At 44.6% G+C, this 22609-nt stretch overlaps 1 protein-coding gene across 1 annotated transcript in view; it reads left to right on the top strand.

Moving 5' to 3' along the window:
* Window positions 1–22609, top strand: part of LOC8040957 (beta,beta-carotene 9',10'-oxygenase) — a 115359-nt gene that overhangs the window by 56272 nt on the left and 36478 nt on the right. Inside the window, exons 4-6 of the mRNA XM_040501238.2 lie at window positions 7544–7685; window positions 17181–17322; window positions 20489–20697. Coding sequence (XP_040357172.1) covers window positions 7544–7685; window positions 17181–17322; window positions 20489–20697 — 493 coding nt within the window. The remainder of the gene's footprint in view (window positions 1–7543; window positions 7686–17180; window positions 17323–20488; window positions 20698–22609) is intronic.

Genomic DNA, 22609 nt, shown 5'->3' with positions numbered 1-22609 from the left:
GCCCCTGCCCCCCACAACAGTGTGTGGAACTGGTGTGGTGAAGCCCGCCATGTTTTATGCTTATCACGGAATGTGCAGCGTTCAAATATTTACGTCTTAATTTCTCAATACGTCCTTCCTTTCTTGTTCTCGGTTACACGCTGTAATGAGTGCTCGAAATTTATAAAAAAAACGTAAAGGTTGCTATTTTGTGGTTTAAAGAAACGTCCGTTGATATGTTTTATGGCATCGGCGATGAAATTCTTCGGTGGCGCCCTAGTACCGTTCACACCTGTGGGGTAACGAGATTTGTTTATTGCAAAATGTGTGTACGTTCGAATGGGATTAACAATGAACAATGAGGATGGAAAGCCTTGTGTACACATCGCAACGCTGTTAGCACGACCAGGCGTTCGACGAGTTCGCCTGCTTTTATCTTGGAATCGAAGGGCTGTGTCATCAAAAAATACTAGACTGGTGAAAAGTTGCAATTTGTGGCAATAAGTGAATGCGTTAAATAGTGATTCCTGCCATACCCCCTTCAAGTAAAGTGTGAGAACGCGTCGATGCTGTGTTCGTGCCAACTCTGTCGTGCCTTGTACGATATACTGGATTGGCCTAGCTAAAGATAGGTGTTAGGTGAGTTCCCGGACAAACAACGCGAGGAACACGCATGGGCTTCCACAGCTTGCCGCATCGTCCCCATATGGGAAGATGACATTAGTTCACCTGTTACGTCTCAAACAGTCTTGTATAGTACGCTGGAGGAAAAAAATAAATAAATAAAACGTGCGCGCACAGAAGCAAGTAACTGACGCCCATTTCGTCGGAGAATAGACCACACACAGGGTGCGTCACGCCCGGGGCTTTATTCACTCAACCGTTAGTGTCCATCTGAATACGAAGGATCAAAACTGACAGACGTGGTGCAGTATAATGCCGCCTGAGGCAAATGGGCCATAAACAACAAGAGTACTCGGGGCTCGCAACGAAAAGAACGAGGTGTCTTTGTTACTTTTCACTCCTTTTCGTATGGGAAAGGAGGCGGCACTGCGCAGTTTGTGTTTCTCGTCGGGTATGTTTGTGTTTCTCGTCGTCTTATTCAAAAATACCCCGATAGAAAAACAAGAAGTAATAACAATATACATAGAGTCACACGTCGGAAGAGGTGATAGATTATGTCTCATCTCAACCGGACAGCCTCCGAAGCAAAACAGGAAGACATCTGAGATAAGTAATCATTCTCGTAAATGACAGGACGGCGGAGTGCTCTCAGGAGTGATGATAAATGTCAACGTTTTGACATTAAAACATCAAGATGCGTTGCTCCACCTAAATTCCGTCTGGCTAAGGATTCGGTAGCCCGAGATTTTACAACATGGTGCGAGGGAACGTTCATTTCCTGTAGCTCTATGGGAACCCCACTAGGAAGAAAGCTAAAGTAGGCCCCTATAACAAATAGTAGATTTTTGACGGACTGAGCATCAATCACACTTTACATGTACCTCGCTTGTGGCGCCTAGCCTCCCCTATGACAGACAAGGCTGCCGCTTCGTATGCAATGGTGTGGACGTCGAAAAAGCCTTGGGGTGACAAAAACCGTTACACCCCTTATCATTTGCTATGTTGCAATCACATGGAGTTTCAGTCAGCTTTTCCTTTCTTTCGCTGAATAAAAACTCCGAAACTCATATTTTTGCAGCTGTTTCAAGGTCAAGCACAGTAGAAGGCGACAACTTTATGTAACGTTAACGATCAACACTGCAAAGCAGAGCGTCATAACCGGCCGGCTCGCGGGGGTAATATACTATAAGGAAGGCGATTTGGCGAAGGTTTATGACAGAGAGCCGGCAGGAAAGGAAGCAAACCAAAATGGCAGCCAACGTAAACATGTAGTGTATAGGTATTCTACTAAAATCATAGTTTCGTTTTATTGGTCCCCCATACGACAGCGGTATGCAGGCCAAAGAAGCTGCTCTATGGTGACTTTCTTGTAAGCTCGATGAAAGAAAAATAATTTATGTCGGCTAGGATGCACCGACAGAAAAACTCCGGGACTCCTCGAGACTCACTGGAAAACTTGAGACCCCTAAGGGTGTAAAAACTTTGTATTAGATTTGCACCCACGCCAACACCCTTTACGTGCCCTTGTTTAGAGTAACGCGTCTTTTTTAATCGTAACATAACGTGCCGTTGCATAAAACACCCTTTAAAAAGGGTGGGGAAAAGGGGGTAAGTTAAACTCAGGCGAACACCTTTTTTGAAGGTTGTTTTCTTCGCTGCACTGACACCCGCTTCGAACAGCTTTAGTGGATGTTGTTTTAGCGGCTTTGTGGAACAAATATTGCCTGTACCAATGCTGTTGTTTTTTGTCTTTTTACATATGGGTACGTTTTTAGAATTTAAGTACAGTGCTAATCACACTTGTCTGTAACGCACACTTTCAGAAGTAGGGAGTGTAAAGGGGTACACCGCTTCTCCCATGTGTAACACCCCCAAACTACATTTTGACGTTCTGTCCACCGACGTCGAGTTGGCTATACCAACTTTAAAAAGCGGCTTGATAGCTGTTCGATATAACGTACTAAATGGTTAATGTGCGTATCAAAGACTACAAAAAACAAAGTCACTGAGGTTTTGCAGCAGGATAAAAAAAAAAGCCTTTATTCTCTTACTGTAGCCTTTTTTTTAGTACATTTGCTATTTGAATAAGTTGTATCGGTCGACTATCAAGCCGTTCGTAAAAGTTAATATCTCCAGCTCGACGTCGGTGGACAGAACGTCGAAATGTAGTTTGGGGGTGTGCATATGGGACAAGGGGTGTACCCCCGTACACCCCCTATTTCTGAGAGTGCAGGAGGCGCGGCTTTCTCCGGCGAGCGCTGGACCGGTGGCCTTCGCGGCAACTGATTTGGTCACGCGGGCAACATGAAACGTTCCGCTCGAGGGGTGATCCTCGTAACCTCTCCGTCGGGCGAAAGTGGGAGGAATGCTCGCACGCTTCGCTCCTCCTTTAGTTCGCATATCGACAGCTCGCTTTCTCTCGCGTCTTGTTGATACGCTCTTTCCTTTTGTTTTCTAATACTGCGGCGGCGTCTGCGTAGTGTACAATAGCAGTCTTCGACACATTCAGCTGCAGCCCTCATCGAGTGAGCAGGACACCCCTCGGGCAGACCGTTTCATGTTACCCACGATGTTTGGGAACTTAAAGCGTAAACGAGCTGCTGATCGTTTACTTGACCGCAAATATAGATCGCTTGACTCTGCGAGCTGTGATATCGCACAAGGACCTAACCAGGTGGGTTAGACATGGTTCTGAACGTTCTAAGAGAGTCACGACCACTACCCTCAACACGCTATGGGTTGCTGCAGGGGACTAAAGTTAAGGAAAGACGTGATTTCAACCGGCCTACACTCGGGACTCTTTTACGGGATTTTTACCACAAGAAGGAAACGCCTATAATAAAACATAGTGGCGAAGAACGGCGAAAGGAAAGGGGGGGGGGGGGGGGGCGGAGCGCGATTATACAGTAACTTTAAAATACCACTGCTGCAGTCAGCGCCGTAGACTTTCTATTTTCCCGGGGGAGGGAGGGGGAGGAGGGGGGGGGGGGGGCAGGGGGCTTTTCTGCGCAATATTTTTTACCTTGGCAATTATCAGTAGTTTATTTTAGGGGGTACATTTTACAGCGTATGTATATCTTCTTCAGCTATCATCGTAACAGCAGTGCTCTTGGTCCATTACTTTATCTAAATTTTATTAACGACTTGCCAACTAATATTTTCTCATGCATGCGGTCCTTCCCGGACGACGGAATCATCTATTGCTTCACTGGGCGCGTTAAGTTGTGACTCCACGACTCCGGTTTGGGTAACTCCGTCGGAGTCGCTACTGAACGGACTTTCGGAACAGATCCGGATGGAGTAGGCGCCCTCTATATGAACTTCGCGTTGTTTTATTTATATTTTTATTTTTTTTGGTGGGACATCGCAAAATGGCAGGCTGCTGCGAAAGCAGACCAAGTGGACGTAAAAGTGATCGATGCCGCATTACCTTCTCGCCAGAACTGGAGATCGAAGCTAACGAAAGCACGCTGGGATTCCATTTCCCATGTATTTTGTTAATAAAGGCAACGTGGGCGTTATTTTGTTTACATGCCACTACTAGAAGCTCGTTACATGGCACGTAAACAGCGTCTTAGTAAAGATCATAACCCTGGGGGGGGGGGGGGCACGAGCCCCGATGCCCCCCCCCCCCCCCCCCCCCCCACCCTCGTAGTCTACGCCTATGGCTGCAGTGATTCTTGGCATGACCCTGGTTTCCAAAAAAATTTCGACCGTGGGATAAGCATTTTCACAAACACTTAATGCCCTTGGAAATCATACGTTTTATCGTCCTCCGAAGTCTTTCATAGAGAACTGAAACATTTATTTTAAGAGAGAGAGATAAAAGAAGGCAAAGACGCGGGTGTTTATTTTTATTCTGGCTCATGTCGCTCCTGCGCTCAAGAGTCATTTCTTGAAGTCGTGAGCCCCTTCATCCCTCAATTGGCTGCAACACGGTGAATGCACAAGCTGAACATCTCTGCCGACGGGAAAAAACTAACCCAGAACCAAGAAAGGTGTCAGTATTTTTGTGAAGGAAGAAACAGTAAAGAGGACTAACTACACATTGAAGTTGCATGTTTTGTGCGCCTTGTCCTGGAAGACGTTTTGTGCATGCATCACAAAGAGTTTCAAATGGGAAAGAACTTTCTTCTTCCTGAAGATTCTAACTGTAATGTGCTCTCCAGATAATAAACTGATATTAAAACGGGGGCTCTGTTTACAGAAAGAACGTCCTTCGTGTAGAGGCTTTTATAGCTATTGCTTCCTAACTTCTCCAAATATATTTTGTGTAAGTAAGTTTGTTACATTTGGTTCTCAGTAAAAAAGAAAGAGATCCAGGAGCCTAGCAAGCACTACTACCGCGACGAGTCCACCAATGTAACATACAAAAAGAAAGCGTCCTAGCAAACCAACCAATGTTCCATTTGATACTTTTTTAAATTTTATTTTTAAAGGATATTTTCAGACACTAAATTTCTGGTATTTCAGGTTAACTTACCAAGTAAGTACTTACCTCCGCCGTAATAGATGTAGTAACAACCCATCCATAAAAAAAAAAAGAAGAAAAACAGAACGACAATTGGTTTTTTGCGCTAAGAGTGTCGCGCAGTGTACCCATGCTTCGCAAACACACTATTCCAGCATTAGTTGGTGTCACCCAAGCGTAAGAGGTGTAGCTAACAATTGTATCTCAGAGCTGAAGTTAGCGAGTTTCTTTCTTGTCGCTCCGGTGAAACTAGACCTTAGCCTATTCTCGCTAGAGCCAGAAAAAGAAAATTTCGTCCACAGACAAAAAAAAAAGAAAAAAAAAACAACTCTTTTTTCAAACACTTCAATTTTTTTAAGTACCACATTATTTAAAATACGTCCATAGCTACTGCGACTCAAAAGCAAATACAGTTTTTAATCATTTATATTTGCGATATTCGCGAGCAATGCTCGTTTCTTAACCTATTCGCACAAGGTCCTTGAAGGGCCCTTTTGCAGCAAGTGTTTCCAGCTTCCGTAACCTTAATTAAGAATATTATCGCCAGAATTCATATGATGTTAAGAAATTTTTATACTACACCTATATATTCCAGGCCATCGGGAAGCTACCTGCCTTTTTTTGCGAGGTGGTGTTATCATCGGAGGCGACGCAATTCACACAAACATTGTTTACACCCTTAAAGGTGTAAATCAGCTTGTCCCAGGGCCGGGTGTTACAGCAACATCATTAGGATGCTGCTGAACGCCCTTTGCACTCGTCTACAACGCGGCAGCGCGCGGCTCTCTCCGCGAGCGCTAAACTGGTGGCATTCGCGGCAACTAGTCTAATCACGTTTAATGACTTATTATGGTAAATATTTGCGCCATTTGTTTTCAATTTTCTTCACTTTGTTTCACTCCAAGTCCGAGCGCAACCGACGCTATGATTCGATCACCGGCTATACCAATGACGCAGAGAAAAAAAAATTGAGAGCCCTTCCACCCCGTGATGAGGAAAGTCCAGCGACGCTGGCGCTCTGGTGGGATTTGCTATGTTGGGGTTTAGCTATATTGGGAATTTTCTGTTATGGCGTTGCGCCGCGGTGATCTGCGCCACGCTTGCGTTTGACTTCTTGCTGGATCATCATCGGTGGCATTGACTCGGCGACGCCGGTTGAACTGACGCTGTTGCCCGCGTCGGCGCTCGACGCGGGCGAGGTCTTCGTCGAGCGGAGCTTGGTCGGCTGTCGAAGTTGTTGTCGGGCTGGGAGCAGCGGCAACGACGGTTTCACGTTGGTGGCGTGCCCATTCTCTCTTCTGGGCACGCCGACGCTCCTCGTACTCCCGCTGGCCCTCTTCGGAACGTAGAACACGGGCGCGACCCATGTGAAGTCTGAAGTCTAACTGATAATGACAGTGGCGCGATCTCTACGTCAGAGACAAAGGACACCCACGATTGGTCGGTGGAGACAATGACGTTTTACTCTGGCGCGGCTACGCCAATCAGGGCGCAGGCTCTAGTGCGCCGCACAGGGGGCCGCCGAAGAGCGCGCGGCAATGCACAATGTCAGGGGGGAGAGACGCCGCGCGTGTCGAGGAGGATACACGACTCGGGAAAGAGGCGGCGACGGTGGAGAGGAGTATAAAGTGGGGCATACATCGTCGCGTTTCAAAATTGCTAGTCTACGCTGGGTTTGTCGCCGGGGACGATCCGATGGGCCTCCTGCGCTGAAGCTTTGAAGAAACTGTGGCGCCCTCGTTTTGGGTAGTACAAGTTCACCTGGTTTGGACTCCCGCTACTGTGGCGCCTTTGCCGTGATTTTTTTCCTTCTGTGTAGTGCAGAAGAACGGAAAAATACCTTTGGACGTCCGAAATCGGCTACATTCGACGCCGCAAGACAATCGAAAGTTCCGGATTCATGCCACCACCGCTAGGGTACGCGTCTCGTATCTCTAAGTGGTGACGTTAGAACATCTGGTTTCCCGACGTTTTCGTTTTTTCTTCCCCTTTATGTTTCTTTGGGACGCGTGATGCGGCGTTTCTTGGTTCACGCTCTTATCATCCTAACTTTGGCCTGTGTTTCGACGGCGTTAACATTTTTCGTTTTTTTTTCTTCTATTTTTCTCGTTATCGTGTTCCGCGCCAGAGCAGGCACTCGTCTATGTGTGGCAGTTTGAGTCGCTCAAGTTTGTACTACCCAAAACAAGTCCTAACAAGTAATTTTCCGCAGCGCCTTCTGGGCAACGCAGGACGCCTATAGAACCTAGCCATAAACAGCTTCGCTGTAAAAGGTGCTGGATCATGGGGCAGTCACTTTTCGTGATTGGTTTAGTCGGTGATAGAAACACACGCAAAGACAACGAGCGCCGTGACGATACACTTTTGGCGCTGCTCGATTGGCTCCGCCGGATCGTGAGCGATCGGACTTGGAGTGAAACGGGGTAGAAGAGGGACGTTTCTTATGCACGGCGTACGCGCTTCGTCCAGGTTCTTCGCGGCGCTGGTGCCGAGCGACCTGACGGACAACAACTTCGGCAACATCTACACGCTTGGCGACGAGCTTTTCTGCACTTCGGAGACCTGCTTCGTCTGGAAAGTGGACCAGGACTCGCTAGAAGCTCTCCAGAGGGTAAGTGGTATTGCCTTCCTAACACTACGTATACAAGACCCCCTCGCTGTCGAGGATCCGCCGTCCCGCAACACTCTCTACAACTCGCTACGAGATATGGAACTCTGCAGAGAGGGCCGGTAACGCGCTTGCTGCGCCGTGGTGGCGTCTTCGCTGCGCAGTGCGAAGGTGGAAATACGGTCTACGAAAACTTTTTATAATGGCCAAAACGAGCTCACATCGACGTTTATCTTTAGTTTTCTATTAGCACTCGTTACTACTCTGGGGCACGCTTCATGCACAGGCCGGTAGACCAAGAAAATAAAAGCGAGACTAACGTCTTGAGAAAGTGCGACGCACGAGCCTCGTGAAGCTGGGAAGAAAAGAACGCTGAGGAGCTCCATTGCAAACAAACGCTATTTAATAATAATAATAATATTATTATTATAATTAAATTTATTGCAGGAGCTTAAACGTCCTCAGAGTATTATTTGGGACTGTCAAAGTCCTAAAGATTTGTAGGACTGATCCCAACGAAATATCTGCAAAAGCACGCATAACAATGAAAACAAAAAAAAGCCCCCCACACACAAAAAAAAACACACACACAGAACAAAGAAGTTACAGAGATTCAGAGACGCGAGAAGGCAAATATCGTTAAAGACAAAATTCCACAGTACAAACTCATTACGAAAAGTCTTGAAGGTTGACGCTATTTTCCCATGGACGAGCACATAGTCTTCAGTTTTCTTTTTAACTTCCCACGAGAAGTAATGTCACTCAGCACAGGTGGGAGTTTGTTAAAGGTGTTTGGAACATAATAACTCCAAATGCATGTCCCAAAATGAGTATTAATTCGCGGCGTGGCATATGGTTCCACTTTCCGAAGGTCCGAATAATAATAATAATAATTGTATTTCTTTAAAAGAAAACAGGTACAGAATCAGGCCTGCCAAAGCCTCATTATGCTTGTCTGGCAGCGCGTGGCAGTCAGTGAGACGAAACCGGGCATATATATAGTCAGAAAAAAATGAAACACAGAAACAAAACATAACACTCATTAAACAGTATTAGAAAACTGATACTTCTCAAGGCTTGCATTTTGTTTTTATATTACGAATTTCAGAAGGAAGTTTGTTGAAGATTGCTGGCACGTAATACTTACAAATTCGTTTTCCAAATTTTGTTGAGCATAGAGGTATGCGATAAGAGTACATGTGTCGAAGATAACGCGATGGAATGTACGGGGTTTTATATTGCCTGTGCCTGTTAACAATAGTTTCTATAAAAAGCGAGCTAAAGTTAGGAAACCTCAACATTTTAATCAAACATGGAATAAAAACGCGTTTTAGAGACATATTCACAATTTTTTTTTTGCAAATAAATTATTCTTAATAATACTTCATAAAACATATCAAAATGCGCGTATTTAAGTATTATTTATACCCCTTAATTATCTTTTTGTTATTAACGCCCTTAATTATCTTTTTGTTATTAACGCGGAAATGCGGCTGATATCTCAACATGTGGCAAGATTGGGCGTCGATGTTTAAAAGAAAAACTCAATCTTTTATTTTCTTTAAACTCCCCTTGGCACTTTGAATTAACTTGAACTAACCTGTGATGGCAAATGATTGAGTAACATATGACCTCGAACGAGAAAAGCTACGACAAACCTTCACTCGGAGCGAGCCGACGCCTTCGTCGTAGCGGCTCTGCCGCACAGCACCATACATTCTGAGCATTAGTTATGGCATGCATTTTATATTATTAAAATTCTTTTTTGCTCACAAGGGGTGAGTATTAGTCTCGAACCCGTTCCATCTGTCTGCGGAACGGGATCGAGAGTTTCGTGCAGTGAAGCAAGCAGAGTGGACCACCGTAAAACATGTTAGAGGAATCCAGGCATCTCCTCTGTGGAAGCCATCATATGCCGAGAGGCCGGATGTATACATGGCCACTCGCGCAACTCAGAGTTTTAAGCTTATCTATGCATAGTTAGTGAATTTGCAGAGTGGTGCCGTTTTGTTTCTCTGAATTGTAAGCTATTTAATGGTATTCCCGATAAAAGTGCATTTTCGCGTCACTAATACTCACACTTTATGAAAACAAATGTATAATATCAAATGCATGCCATACCATAACTAACGCTCAAAATATTCGGTGCTGTGCGGCAAAGCCGCTATGACGAAGACGTCGGCTCGCTCCGAGTGAAGGTTTGTCGTAGCTTTTCCCGTTCGGCGGTCATATGTTACTCAGTCTTTTGCCATCAAAGGTTAGTTTAAGTCACCGCAAAGTGCCATGGGGAGTTCAAAGAAAATAAAAGATGGAGAATTCTTTTTAAATATCGACGCCCAATCTTGCCACATTTTGAGAAATCAGCCGCACATCCGCGTTAATAACAAAAAGATAATTAAGAGTGGGCATATTATCTTTATATGTTCGCAGCGAAGATTTAAAGACGCGCACTTTGATATGTTTTGCGAAGCATTATGAAAAATAGTTTATTTGGAAAACAAATTGTGAAATAGTCTCTAAGACCCGTTTTTATGCCATGTTTGATATTTCTGTTCGCATATAAATATTTTATTGATATTTTTAATATTTTGTGTATGTGCCGTATATCTTTTGTAAAACGTATTGAAGAGTTATGGTGGCGTGAAAGCTTTGATGAGGAAATGACGACTGTGCGAAATAGCATTGTGAAATCTTTTCAATTTCCACGCCTCGAGCTTCTCTATTTTATATCGCAACAAAAAAAATTATTACGGCGTTCATATATAGCTGAATGTTCCTCCCAAGAACATGGCTTTCAAATATATTTTTAACAAAAATATATAAATTATGACCCGGACCATCATTGCATGAACTGACGTGGAATCACTCTACTGCAAAACTCGAGACATTTACCATGAGCCGACTTTCTTATTATTTTTAGAGAACCATCTTTGCTTCTCTAAAAAAAGCCGAGTGAATTTGTGCTGCAGGTTAATGGTCCCCCGGACGCAATAGACCGTTTTCACTAAGCGCTCGGCGCATGCGCGACGCCGTCGTAACTTTAGTTAACAAGAGGCAGACGACCGTGCATGCGAAGACTCGTATTGTCGCGTGCTCCATACGCGCTGAGGTACAGCGGAGTTGTCGCACGCGCGAAAGGACTAATGCCCCCTGGATGCAATGCTAAAGCTCCTCTATCCTGGGAAAAGTGGCGCCATTCATTGTTGTGGGATGATCGACACACATGCCGCGCTACACTTCTGAGAAGTATGGCGTTTGAAATCTAGCTCAGTGCTGCGCTATGCCGCCATGATCTTCCCAGGGGCTGCACGTTGCAAGGCCTCTTGCATCATCGCACCTTGCGCTACTTTTAAAACATAAATGGGCTTTATGCATTGCGGCAGCGGTGACGTAGTCAAACTGGCTGGTGAGATCGGTCTACCGCGCTCGAGCGCCTTAAACCTTCCTATCTAGGAAATTCACCTATAAATATCGCAACTTTTGTTACAAACAGTTCCAGAAAGGTGAAGCAAGAGAATCCAGTACATGTTCATTGACACCAGGGACACTAAAACTCTTGTACAGCTTTACTACTTTTATTCCTATCGCACCTGAACTATATATATATTTTTTTTTCAATTGCTCAGTAACGTCACACGCCAAGGGGGAACATATGGGAGTATTCACTGGCGATCATCGCTGTGTGCGCGACCGCTGAGCGCGTACTGACGGCGAGCTTCGACAGTTCTTTTGCAACATGCATTCCACACCATCAGGATTACCGGTCTTAGCAGCCTATAATGTGAGCTCGTCCTGAGCATGCGTTTTAAACGTCGCCCTCGAACATGGCGTCGAGTGTATACCCTCTATATCTAAGGTACGCCACACCCAGAGACGCTACTAGTTTTTTCTGTCTCCTCACTTAACTTATTGTGGCAGGTTGCTGTCTTTCCCCCCACTCTACCTAACACTGTCGCTTCCAAAAGGAGAAAATGTTTAACTGGTACTCTGAGAATCAGGCTCTCAGTATACGAATCTGAAAGGTCCTATATTTGGGACATTATCGTCATAAAGTTTGAAGTTCAGATATAATGATTTCGGCAATAGGTTTAATACATTACACTGAAACACTTCGAAAAGCATCCAACCTGAGTTGACGATTTCAATTAGATCATTATAAGACAAGCGAATAAGTTTTTATACGAATTGGTTTGACTAATAAAGAAAGCGATTACAGCAAAACCATTATTTTTGCCAGAAATAATATCAAGTCGCTGGCTTCATGATAATTTACTTCATTAAAGTTTAACCCTCTCAAATAATAAGCTCAATTCCCAACTCTACCAAGTTTAACCAGTGGATTTTCTCTGGCCGCTACTACGCGATATATGGAAGACTCGTGGTTATCACTCCCACTCTACAGCTTCTAAGCGATGCGTACTTTTAAATACTTCACTAGTTAAATACCCTCTACTCCGCTCATCTTCGTTAGGCAGCGCGTTTACAGCGCCAAATCCTCCCCGAGCGAAACCACCCCGTACGAGAGAACCAATGGGCGTCGCGCTGTCCACGCTGTTGCGCTTTCGCGCTGCGCCAGGAGAAAAGGCTGCCGTCGACGCACCGAAGTAACGGCTTTGCCGAGACAGTACAAAGACGGCTGTCTCAGCTGTATCGACGGGTTTCCAACACGATAGGTGGCGGCAGTTACCCCTCCCAGTTCAAAGGGAAAACCCCCGAGGCTGCGCTCGCTTCCAGCCATTCCAACTACGCGAAAGCTGTCGCCACCAAGGCAATTCGATTTTCGTAGACTAAAGTGTACTTCCTAGAAATTAATTGGTACTACCTTGATGGAGACTAAAACGTCCTCCCCTGAACCAGCTTACAAACAACCTCCTCTTCATTAAAAAGCAAGAAAAGAAGACACTGAAATATTTTAATTTCGTGTTTGTTTTGGGTGGTGCAGGAAAGCACCCGATGTCAAAAGTCCCGTGACAAATACCTCGCGCCAAAGGCCCGCCCTTTTTGCTCAGCTTTTAAAGGACCCAGTTTCAGAAACCCATGACACGAATCCGCCGTGTCAGATGGCCGAGTCTCCAGCGCGAGGGCGGAGCATTCTACCTTTAGGTAAGAGACAGTAAGTCTGCGCTCGAGGTTGTGCAACATAAGCATGCCGTACCCGGGAATCGACTAAGGAATAACTGAATAAGGCACCCCGTTCTTCGAGCGTACGCTATACGCATCCACGTCTCGTGATGTTAGAAGTGGAAAGAACAGAAAATAACAGTCACTGGCTAAACATTTAAAGTTAGACTTTTTGTGAATAAGCATTGAACCAAAGCTTTAGACAACTCTGATGCACGCGCGGATTCACAGTTCCGACGAAGTGGGTTCTGTAAAACTGTTAACCCGCAGCTCATGCCGCCATACGTTTTACGTACAGTACCAACACTCCATTCTTTTTACGTTGTTTTAAAAATATTGGTATTCGTCTAGGTAGATAAAGGCTAAAATCCTACGTCTGTGTATAGCTCTATGACAGCGAAGTGCACCTTTGGTAATGCAGATTTATGAAATGGAAACTTGTACGTTATTCCAAGTTTTTTTGCGCTACAAGGTAACCTTGTTTCGTTGTTTTTCTCGCTTAAAAGGCCTTTTGCAAAACCCTCAACAAATTAGATGAAGACGTAGAACAATGTTGGTTGAAGCCCGAAGAAGGTGGGATCGGGGCAATGAGGACGGCGCTTTTGGCACGGGGGAATACGGGACGGGGTAATTGGACGCGGGGTTTTCGAAATGTGGGGCCAATGACGCAGGGCTTGGCGACAGGGATTCTTCACGCGGGGCAGTCATGCTACACCCGTTTATTTCATTAGCCTTGAAATGCCAGGTGCCGAAACTACAATCTCGGCTGATATGCCTGCAACCTGAAGGAAACTTTATGCTAAGTATTATCTTCATAGAATTTGCAGACCTGAATCTTCCCAATGTTCATCATGTAGAACTTTTCACAACATCAAGCAGGTCCTGTGTGAATGTGGGGAGTACAGAATTGAAAGTGCACCACAGAACACTTGCCTAAAGATAAAGAAAGAACACCCTTAAATTTATTTTTGAACCGTGACCTTTCCCTCAGCTTTTACAAGGCCACAAAAGCTCTCGTGCATTTCATAAAGACGACACATCTTCAACGAACACTTGAGGGCACTGCGGTGTGTTGCAAAGTGAAACGATACCTGCCAACGCAACAGTTATATGAGCGTATCAGCATGCGTGCGTGCGTTGTCTTATTCGTTTAATTTGTTATATACTCTACCTCTAGCTCTCCATCTCCCCCTTTTGTTTTGCTGCATTTAGATGATAATATCCCATCTTATTCCTTTTTCATTTTCTGTTCGTAGAGTAGGAAACCCGTAGAAAACGCTGAATGTACTTGCGGTCTTCAAATAAACGCTTATTTCCTCTCAAGGAAACTCATTGCATTGGAGCCGCCGAATAAGTTCGATATTGAAAGCACGTTAAATATATTCGAGGGATCAAAGTTAAGCAGAGCCTTTATCTTCTCGGATGCCGCTAATTAATATTTACATTAATTTTTTTTTCCCGTTAGAATCAATATAAAAAAGGAAGTATGCCAGATAACAAGGCGCTGTTGTCTGGAATAACTACGATTTTGGAAGCACGTTAAACATTTACAAGGGATCAAATTTCAGCCCGAGCCTTTATCGTCTCGGGTGTCGTTAATTAATTTTTCAACCTTCTTTTGTTTTCGTCTTTGAGTTAAGAAAAAAAAAATAGAAGTATGCGGGATAACTAGGCGCTGTTGTCTTTACGCGACAAGCTTCTCGGCTTGGGGAGCTGGAAACCAAAGTTTAAACTGATAGAAAATACATTTGGAAAGTATTAGTCATTAAAGTAAGAGCTCAGACGAGAATTATTAACTTTTGTAGTCACCATTCAGTCAATTATTACGTGCATGGCATTTCTTTACAGTCCACAAGTCTGTTTCTTCCGAAAAGTCCAACCGCTTTTTGTAATTTTTGTCTTCTTTTGCGGGGGGGGGGGGGGGGGTGATTAACCTCTTTTATTCTAAAAGAGAAAGATTCGTTCACGATAACGATGGAAGGATGCCTTCCGGTTTTTCTTGTACTCTGTGCGCACAAAGAGCACACATGTAACATTTTTAAGAGCCCACCAGTTCCAGCCGTCTATGCTACTAACCAGTTTCAGAGAGCGCAATGCAGGTCGTGAATTGGCATAGTTACAAAATTACTGAGTGGTTTGCGATAAATCACATATATTTAAACATACACGAATGTATAGGGCGTTTCTATGAAAAGGAGTGCAACTAATATATTTCCAGTTATCCTCTAAGCTTACCTACTTACCTACATTTTGATCCCATTCAAATGGATGCTAGCTGGCTTACGCAGCTGGAATTGTATTGACGTCTGAACGACTCAGACGAAGATAGGGTTATTGTATCCAATGAAACGGGCATAGTTAATAGTGGTTTATCTCAATTCTTCTATAATCTTTAGTTCGACCCAAGATCACATAGACACATAAGCAAACTTATGAATGGCCGCGGGACTCAATCTACCCGCGCACATGGGTAAACAGTCACACTGCTGCTGTACATTAATTTGCTTTAATGGCAAGCTGCCATTAAAGCAAATTACTTTTTATCTGAAGATTCTTCTATCTACTACATCAGTCTGAATATAATTTGTTTGTTACCTGTTATGTGGAAGGAAAAAACTCGCAAGAAAAGTCCTGTACACAGAACTGCACATTGAGTGTACTCAAGGGCAAACCTCATGTCGGCGGACACGTTTACACTATGCGGGCAGAAACTGAGGGAGAGGAGAAAAGGAGAGCGCGTGGGGACGTCAGAACACCGAGCTCGAGTTCGAACGATTGGTTGATAGACACAAAGCTAGCTGTATTTGCCTCCACTGCACTGTTTGAACGTGTTCGAACGCAATCGTAGGACGCCGGTATTCCACGTAATAACGTTACCCTCTAATCATTCCAACCAGAACTCGATGTTGTCAAGTCCCCGCGCACTCTCGTCTCCTTCTCTCTCTCTCTCTCTTATTTTCTGCCCGTATAATCAGTGGCACGTTAAGAAACGCCAGGCGGGGCGAGTCCCGGCCATATTATCATCGCACCACAGCCAATGATCTTGCGGTGGCATTGGCTAAAAGGAGTGCTGCAGAACGAACCAGTAAGCAAGGACCGTGAACCTGCGTTTCCCTCGGCTGTCCTGCTTTCGTAAGCTGTCCGTGACTACGTATTTCCGCCGTATGCACACGTATGTCAACTGCAACCGCGGGACCGTAAGGCGAATAGTGGTTCCTTTCTTCTGTTTGGCAGACGCGCGTTGTGCGTCAATCAAGCGTGGCTTTCCTTTCGGCTGGGCGGTTCCGCGAGCGTTGACAGATGCGACGAGCTAAGGGAATACGGATCGGTTTCGGTTCCCGGCCAACATTTTGGTTTTGACAGGAGGGGCAAGTGGTCTTTATTTTTTTTTTTTTCTTGTCGTTGTTCAATTTATAAACTGGATCTCTCCCGGGAGCAGTATAGAACGTTGCTCGAAGACGGGGAAGGTTTTGTTAGGCTCGGCATTCGGTAGAGCAAAAACTCCTGTTGCACAATTCTACATAAAAGGTTTACAGTCGACTTCTGTCTGCTGCGATTCGCCTGCCTGCAGTCGCACACTCATCGCTTCGAAATATACAAACAAACGAGAAGTTAAGGTCAGCATTGCTAGGGACAAATTGTTTAGCGAAAATGTCGTACGATATATAATCAGAATGATTTTTTTGGAAACAAGTGAAGTAATTTCGCAAATCAGGTGGCGCCCAAAAGTGCCCAAACTGCAAATTGAGTATCTAGTTTACTTTGTTCCTCTAGAGTCTCTGACAAGGTGAGAAAGGCATCGAGGGGTTTCAGTTGTCCCGCCTCCAGCTCGAGCTTCCTGCCTTCGACAATGCTTCGGCGTCTCGTGCACCTCGATCGCTCGCGCGACGCCGAAGCACGACGGAAGTCGTCGAGCGCGTGCTGAATGAAGGCAGGGCGTTGAAAAGTCATTCTCTGCCATTCTCGTCTTGTCAGTTACTATAGAGGCAATATTAAAGGCGTTTCCTGGAATCTTCGCAAAGAATGAATGACGATCACGGGACAATGTTCTCAATAAATCCGTTTAAGTTACGCCAGTGTAAAACAAACGAGTATGAACGTTCTTTTATTCGCCAACATTCAGAAAACAGTAAAAACGGGGTTTTATTCGAGTTTTCCAATCAGCTTGTTGTCGATCACCAAAAAGCAGCTTTTATTTTATATTAAAAACTATCCTTTTGTTTGTATTTTTTTATCAATTCGTGACTACCGGAAGGTGCCGTTTATCAGGTTTTTAACTATCGTTTTGTTTGCATAATTTTATGAATTCGCTTAACCCGGAAACCAGGAATACTTGCCTCATTTGTGTTACAAGCTCTTTGTTTGTTCTCTTTCCAGTACGACTTGAACAGGTTGGTGTCGGTGAACCTGGCGAGCGCGCACCCCATCACCCAAGAGGACGGCACCACGTACAACCTGGGAGCCAGCTTCATTTCCGGCCTCAAGTACCATATCGTCAAGATTCCTCCGCCGTGCAAAGGTACATTGGCAACAAACACGTGTACAATTAACTGGAAGTAACTGAATACCGTTACATCGGTACCCACTCAAAAGGCAACGAAAACACGTTACTCGTTTCTTCTCTTAAAAGGTAGCTAGGTGGTTACTTTCTTACCGAGAAAGTAACTATAGATAGAAGTAACGCGTTACGTAGAAGTCTTGTTGGCACCTCCTTCCTCACGCCCCGTATGTTCGCTCAGCCTCACCTGTGTCGCTGTGTTGCACTCATCGGATTGCGTTGTGGGACAGATGAATTTCTGTTGTATAATAGGATATGATGTAGATGCGCACTTAATAATAATCATGCTACTAGTAGCTTTATGTATTATATAATTATGGAGAGAACTGGAAAAAAAAAACCTGCTCAAGCAGCTTGACTGGTTCTTAGCCACCCCCACAGGTACAACAGTTGCGAAAAACATGCACAAGAAATTATAAAATGCAAATACTTAGCAGACAATAGAGCAATGAAATCTCTTAGTTTTTTAGAGCAATCATTTAACACTTCAACATTGAAGTCCGCTCCTAAAATTATATTATACTTATTTTCCTCAATAAACATTAAAATAATCTATGCAGGAGGTCCCAAAATTTCGAAATGTTTTAATTTGTGGGACAGTAGAACACAGACTCAACATTAAAGTCAACTCTTATCGGGATAACTTAATAGGCCTCTGTCGAAGTGCAGTATTCAGTCATACGTTCATAGCTCATAGTTTTACCTATTAACATCGCAACACCACCGCCGCGCCGAGATTATTGATTTCTAGAGTGCGAGTTATATTCAGGTAGTTTAAAAAACATCACCATCACATTATAACAAGTTTCGGATAACATGATTACGTTTAAAGTGGCGGTAATGATATACATTTGGAATGTTTTTTTCCTTTACACGAGTTTATTGACACTAATGGGAACCAAGTATACCCGCACGCAACGCCATTGATGAAGAAATCTCTTTGTTGCGGTGTATTTTTAAGGATAAAAGCAAGCGATTTATTTCAGTCTCTCCTTCGCAAAACTTGATGACGTAGCGTCGGGGTCGCAGTGTCGGCATAGTCCCCCAGGGACGATATTTGAATGCGGCTCATAGATTGAACCCGAACATTGGGTGAGCACTCGATTTGGGTTCGTGGTAATCAATAGCTTGACAAGGATTCGGGTAGTGACTCGTGTCCAATTACGGCAAGGACGACAATATCAGAACCCCAACAATGTCTGGAACTCGGCGCGTGTTTTGTGCCTTGCCAACCCCAGCGCATGGCTATAATCAACATTGGCGGCATATAATCGGCTCCAGGTCACGTGGCCGCTTGTTCTGGCTGCGAGTTGACGGGGTGAACGCTGCTCATTTTTCTTTAAGTTTCCCTGCGACGTTTATTGCGCGGGGAGAAAAACGAACGTGCTTTTCATTCGTCATTAACGTCAGGGGTTCGTTGATAGTGGCATCCGCGCAAAGCCCAAACATAGTTGTACCGCCCCTCTATGTAGAAGTCAAGCGCCTGGAAAAGTTCTTCTAAATCAACAGATCTTAAATTCGCGGATTTTGTATTTAAATGAGAACACTTTTACCCGTACAGTATTTTAGTCCTGGTGGTAGCAAGATGTAGGTAGACGCCATCATACAGAAGCTACGTAAAGTAACATATTAGGCAGGAAAGAGGGAGTGAATTATTCGATCTCCATAGGGTTATCGACATTTCTGGGAACCAACGCTTGGCCATCATGGTTTGCGCGAGCACACAATTTTCCATTTTTGTGCCAAACAAACTGATATCTCTTCACATTCGCCCAGTCTTTTGCAAGACGAAAGAGGTTTCTCTTATGTAGATTCATATTGTCCACAATGTAGATCTTTTTTTTTTATTATTAGTTCGTTCTTTTTTTTGAGCGTTTGACCAAGGGTTTGCTGATTTGCGGAGAGAACAATGGCAGCTGCAGCCTTTCCTAGTTTCGAAGGAAGCTGAGGTGCCGCCACTACTTTCGGTTCAGTGAGGACTGGCGCACAACGATTAGATGGAACATCTTTCACTTTCTCAACCAGAAAAGCATAACCTGAATAGACGTCATAATCGAGTGACAACAAAACCTTTGGACCGCGCTATTTATCCTATTTCGAACCAAACCTGCTTTTACCTGTTTTGAATAGTAACTATCAAATGGAAGCAATGGTTTTGTCTTTGCGTTGCCATACGACCAATACAACCCCGGGTCAATTTTTAACTGGAGCTCCAAACATTATAATGCATTGTTTTCTGGCCCCTCGATAGAGAACCGGTCGCCTACCACATCCCGTCTTGCTTGTACACAGTATTATCGATAGAAGCAGCCGAGGTTGAGTCATGGGCATAAACCAAAATGCCATGCACATATAACAAATTAAATGCTGCGAGACACAATCAAGATTTCCTGTCCAAACAGCTTTCGTACGTTGTTTCAACAGGGAAAAAAGTTAAGAAAAACTGACAGACGTTTACAACTCTGTGTAATACAAAATTAGAGCGCAGCTCTTGAGGAGGAGGAGGGGAGGGTACGAAGGGAAGAGTGTGGCTTTACTCACCCCTCGAATCCTCCCCTCTTTCTCTCCTCCTCGCCTGCCATTTAGCGGGAAGTTTATCAAACATTTTCCCGCTAAGTTTAGCGGGAAGATTTCCCCGCTAAATTTAGCGGGTGAAGTTTTCCCGCTAAAATTAGGAAAAAAATCTAGTGAAAATCTTACGGCTAAATTTAGCGGGAAATTTAGCGAAGCTTTCCCCGCTAAATTTAGCGGAAAACATTCTCGCTACATTTAGCGGGGCGTACCATAATGCAGTGCGTGCGGTTACGCCGACGCTGACGGCGACGCGCTCAACCCGGAAACGGGCGCCTAAGAGCTGCTGCGCTCTAAAATCCTTAAAAGAATAAGTTCGTAGTCATGCGAATTTTTCATATACACATCCCACAACTTAAAATCAATCCGTGATACATTTTGTGTACGCATGGCGTTTAGCGCAGACATTAGCTTGAAACGCTTGACTCCTAGCAGCACAGAGAAGCAGGACAAGCGCTGTGTCCTGTTTGAAGCAACTATATGTAACAATGCTAGTCCGCCGATCGATTTCTTTTGTTTCATATAGGTGCACGTATGCCGTGTTTCTTCGCTGCAGGCGAGTCCGGTCTGAAGCGTGCTTCGGTCGCCTACCACATCCCGTCCAGCTGGAAGACGACGTTCAGCTACTATCACAGCTTCGGCATGACGCCCAACTACGTGGTGTTCGTCGAGCAGCCCCTCCTGGTGAATACCATGCGCCTCATCGGCTCCAGGATCAAGGGCTACTCGTTCAAGGACTGCTTCGACTGGGTCCCCAAAGAGAAGGTGGGCGCCTTCGTCCGCATTCACTATGGGCCTCCTGCGCTGAAGCTTTGAACAAACTGTGGCGCCCTCGTTTTGGGTAGTACAAGCTCACCTGGTTGGGACTCCCACTATTGTGGCGCCTTCGACGTGATTTTTTTTCCTTCTGTGTAGTACAGAAGAACGGAAAAAACACCTTTGGACGTCCGAAATCGGCTACATTCAACGCCGCAAAACAATCGAAAGTTCCGGATTCATGCCACCACCGCTAGGGTACGCGTCTCGTATCTCTAAGTGGTACGTTAGAACATCTGGCATTCCGACGTTTTTGTTTTTTCTTCCTCTTTATATTTATTTGGGACGCGTGATACGGCGTTTCTTGGTTCACGCTCTTATCGTCCTAGCTTTGGCCTGTGCTTCAACAGCGTTAGCATTTTCGTTTTTTTTTTTTTTTTTTTTTTTTTGTTATTTTTTTTTTTGTTATCGTGTGTCGCGCCCCAGAGCAGGCACACTTCCATATGTGTGACAGTTTGAGTCGTTAAAGTTTGTACTACACCAAAACAAGTCCTAACAAGTCATTTTTCACAGCGCCTCCTGGGTAACGCAGGATGCCTATAGACGACCGATGCTCCCTTTCACTGACCGCAGTCAACGTCATTGGACTCAATCAGTGAACCCAGTCAATAAACCCAATCAAGCAGCGCCAAAAGTGAATCGTCGCGGTGCGTTTGGTAACACGGGATTCACCAATCGTGCACATAAAAAATGGCAGGATCACGCCGCATTCGTTTTGCCTGATTGTTTTAGCCGGCGACGGCAAACGCGACAAAGACGATGAGCGCCATGACAATACACTTTTGACGCTGCTCGTTTGGCTCCATCGTATCAAAGCGATGGCTTTTTGTTTTTACATATAGCCAGTTGTTAGGTATAGAGCAGGTTCGTAGGCCTTTTGAAAATACTCATACATATTAAAATCTCGTGAAGAAAACCACCAGTTTTCACTATTTACGGCATTCGTGGATACACAGTTCTTTTCATTGATCGGACGATCTTTTGAAGGCACTTCTTCCGTAAGAAACTCAGTATAACGCAAGTTGGGTGCACGCACGTGTGAATGCTTGACATTTAATTTAGGTGCTTTATGACTAGAGTCTCTTCTCAATCAAGATTTTTGTGCGATTGTTTGTTACTACGATGAGGTCGCGGAGTCATCGTTAAATCATTTCCATGTCACTTTCACCCCCTCTCTCCCTTAAAAAAAACACAAAAAAACTGGTATTGGGCTGTGCTTGTGTTCTACATATACTTCGTCACAATAAAAAACTTCAAAAGCGAAGGGAGAAAAAAAAAGAGAGACAAACACAATACTGTTTGAAAAGCCAGCTACAACTTTTATTTTCAATGTGTTTTATGTGTTAGGAAACGGTGCTGTTTATGCCCCCTTTTTTGTGTGTGTACCCCGTCTCCGGGGTTTTTCAGTGTAACTGTTCACCAGCTCGCCTACGCAATCACTTTTTCGTTTATATCCTTCGTTTCAACACAGGTAAGAGCGCAATGAAAGCATACGAGACGCACAGACAGACAAAGTACATGCCACATTTTTAGATAGGTTTACCCGATGACGACGTATGCACCGAGAGACAAAAAATGCCATGACATCACGCATTGGGTCCTACTTGATTTGCCTCATTGACTCGTGGCGTTAGCTTCGCTATGGCTTAAGGTGAAATGATGATAGACCCACTGATCTCTAATTTAGTAGGCTGCATCGCGGATCTGGAGCCCGTCGGTGTCGCCCACTGATCTCTATGACAATTGCTGGATCGCGTTTGCCCGCTCCGCGAATGCGGTCACTGGCGGCCATCTTTAGGTAGAGTTATATCACCTCTAGCCAATGTAAGCTTCTGCAGCCGCTATCATTCATCCATGGCAG

Source organism: Ixodes scapularis, unplaced genomic scaffold (assembly GCF_016920785.2).
Source record: "Ixodes scapularis isolate PalLabHiFi unplaced genomic scaffold, ASM1692078v2 PGA_scaffold1__304_contigs__length_218370807, whole genome shotgun sequence".
NCBI classification, from domain to species: domain Eukaryota; kingdom Metazoa; phylum Arthropoda; class Arachnida; order Ixodida; family Ixodidae; genus Ixodes; species Ixodes scapularis.
This window is presented reverse-complemented; position numbering and strand designations above follow the sequence as displayed.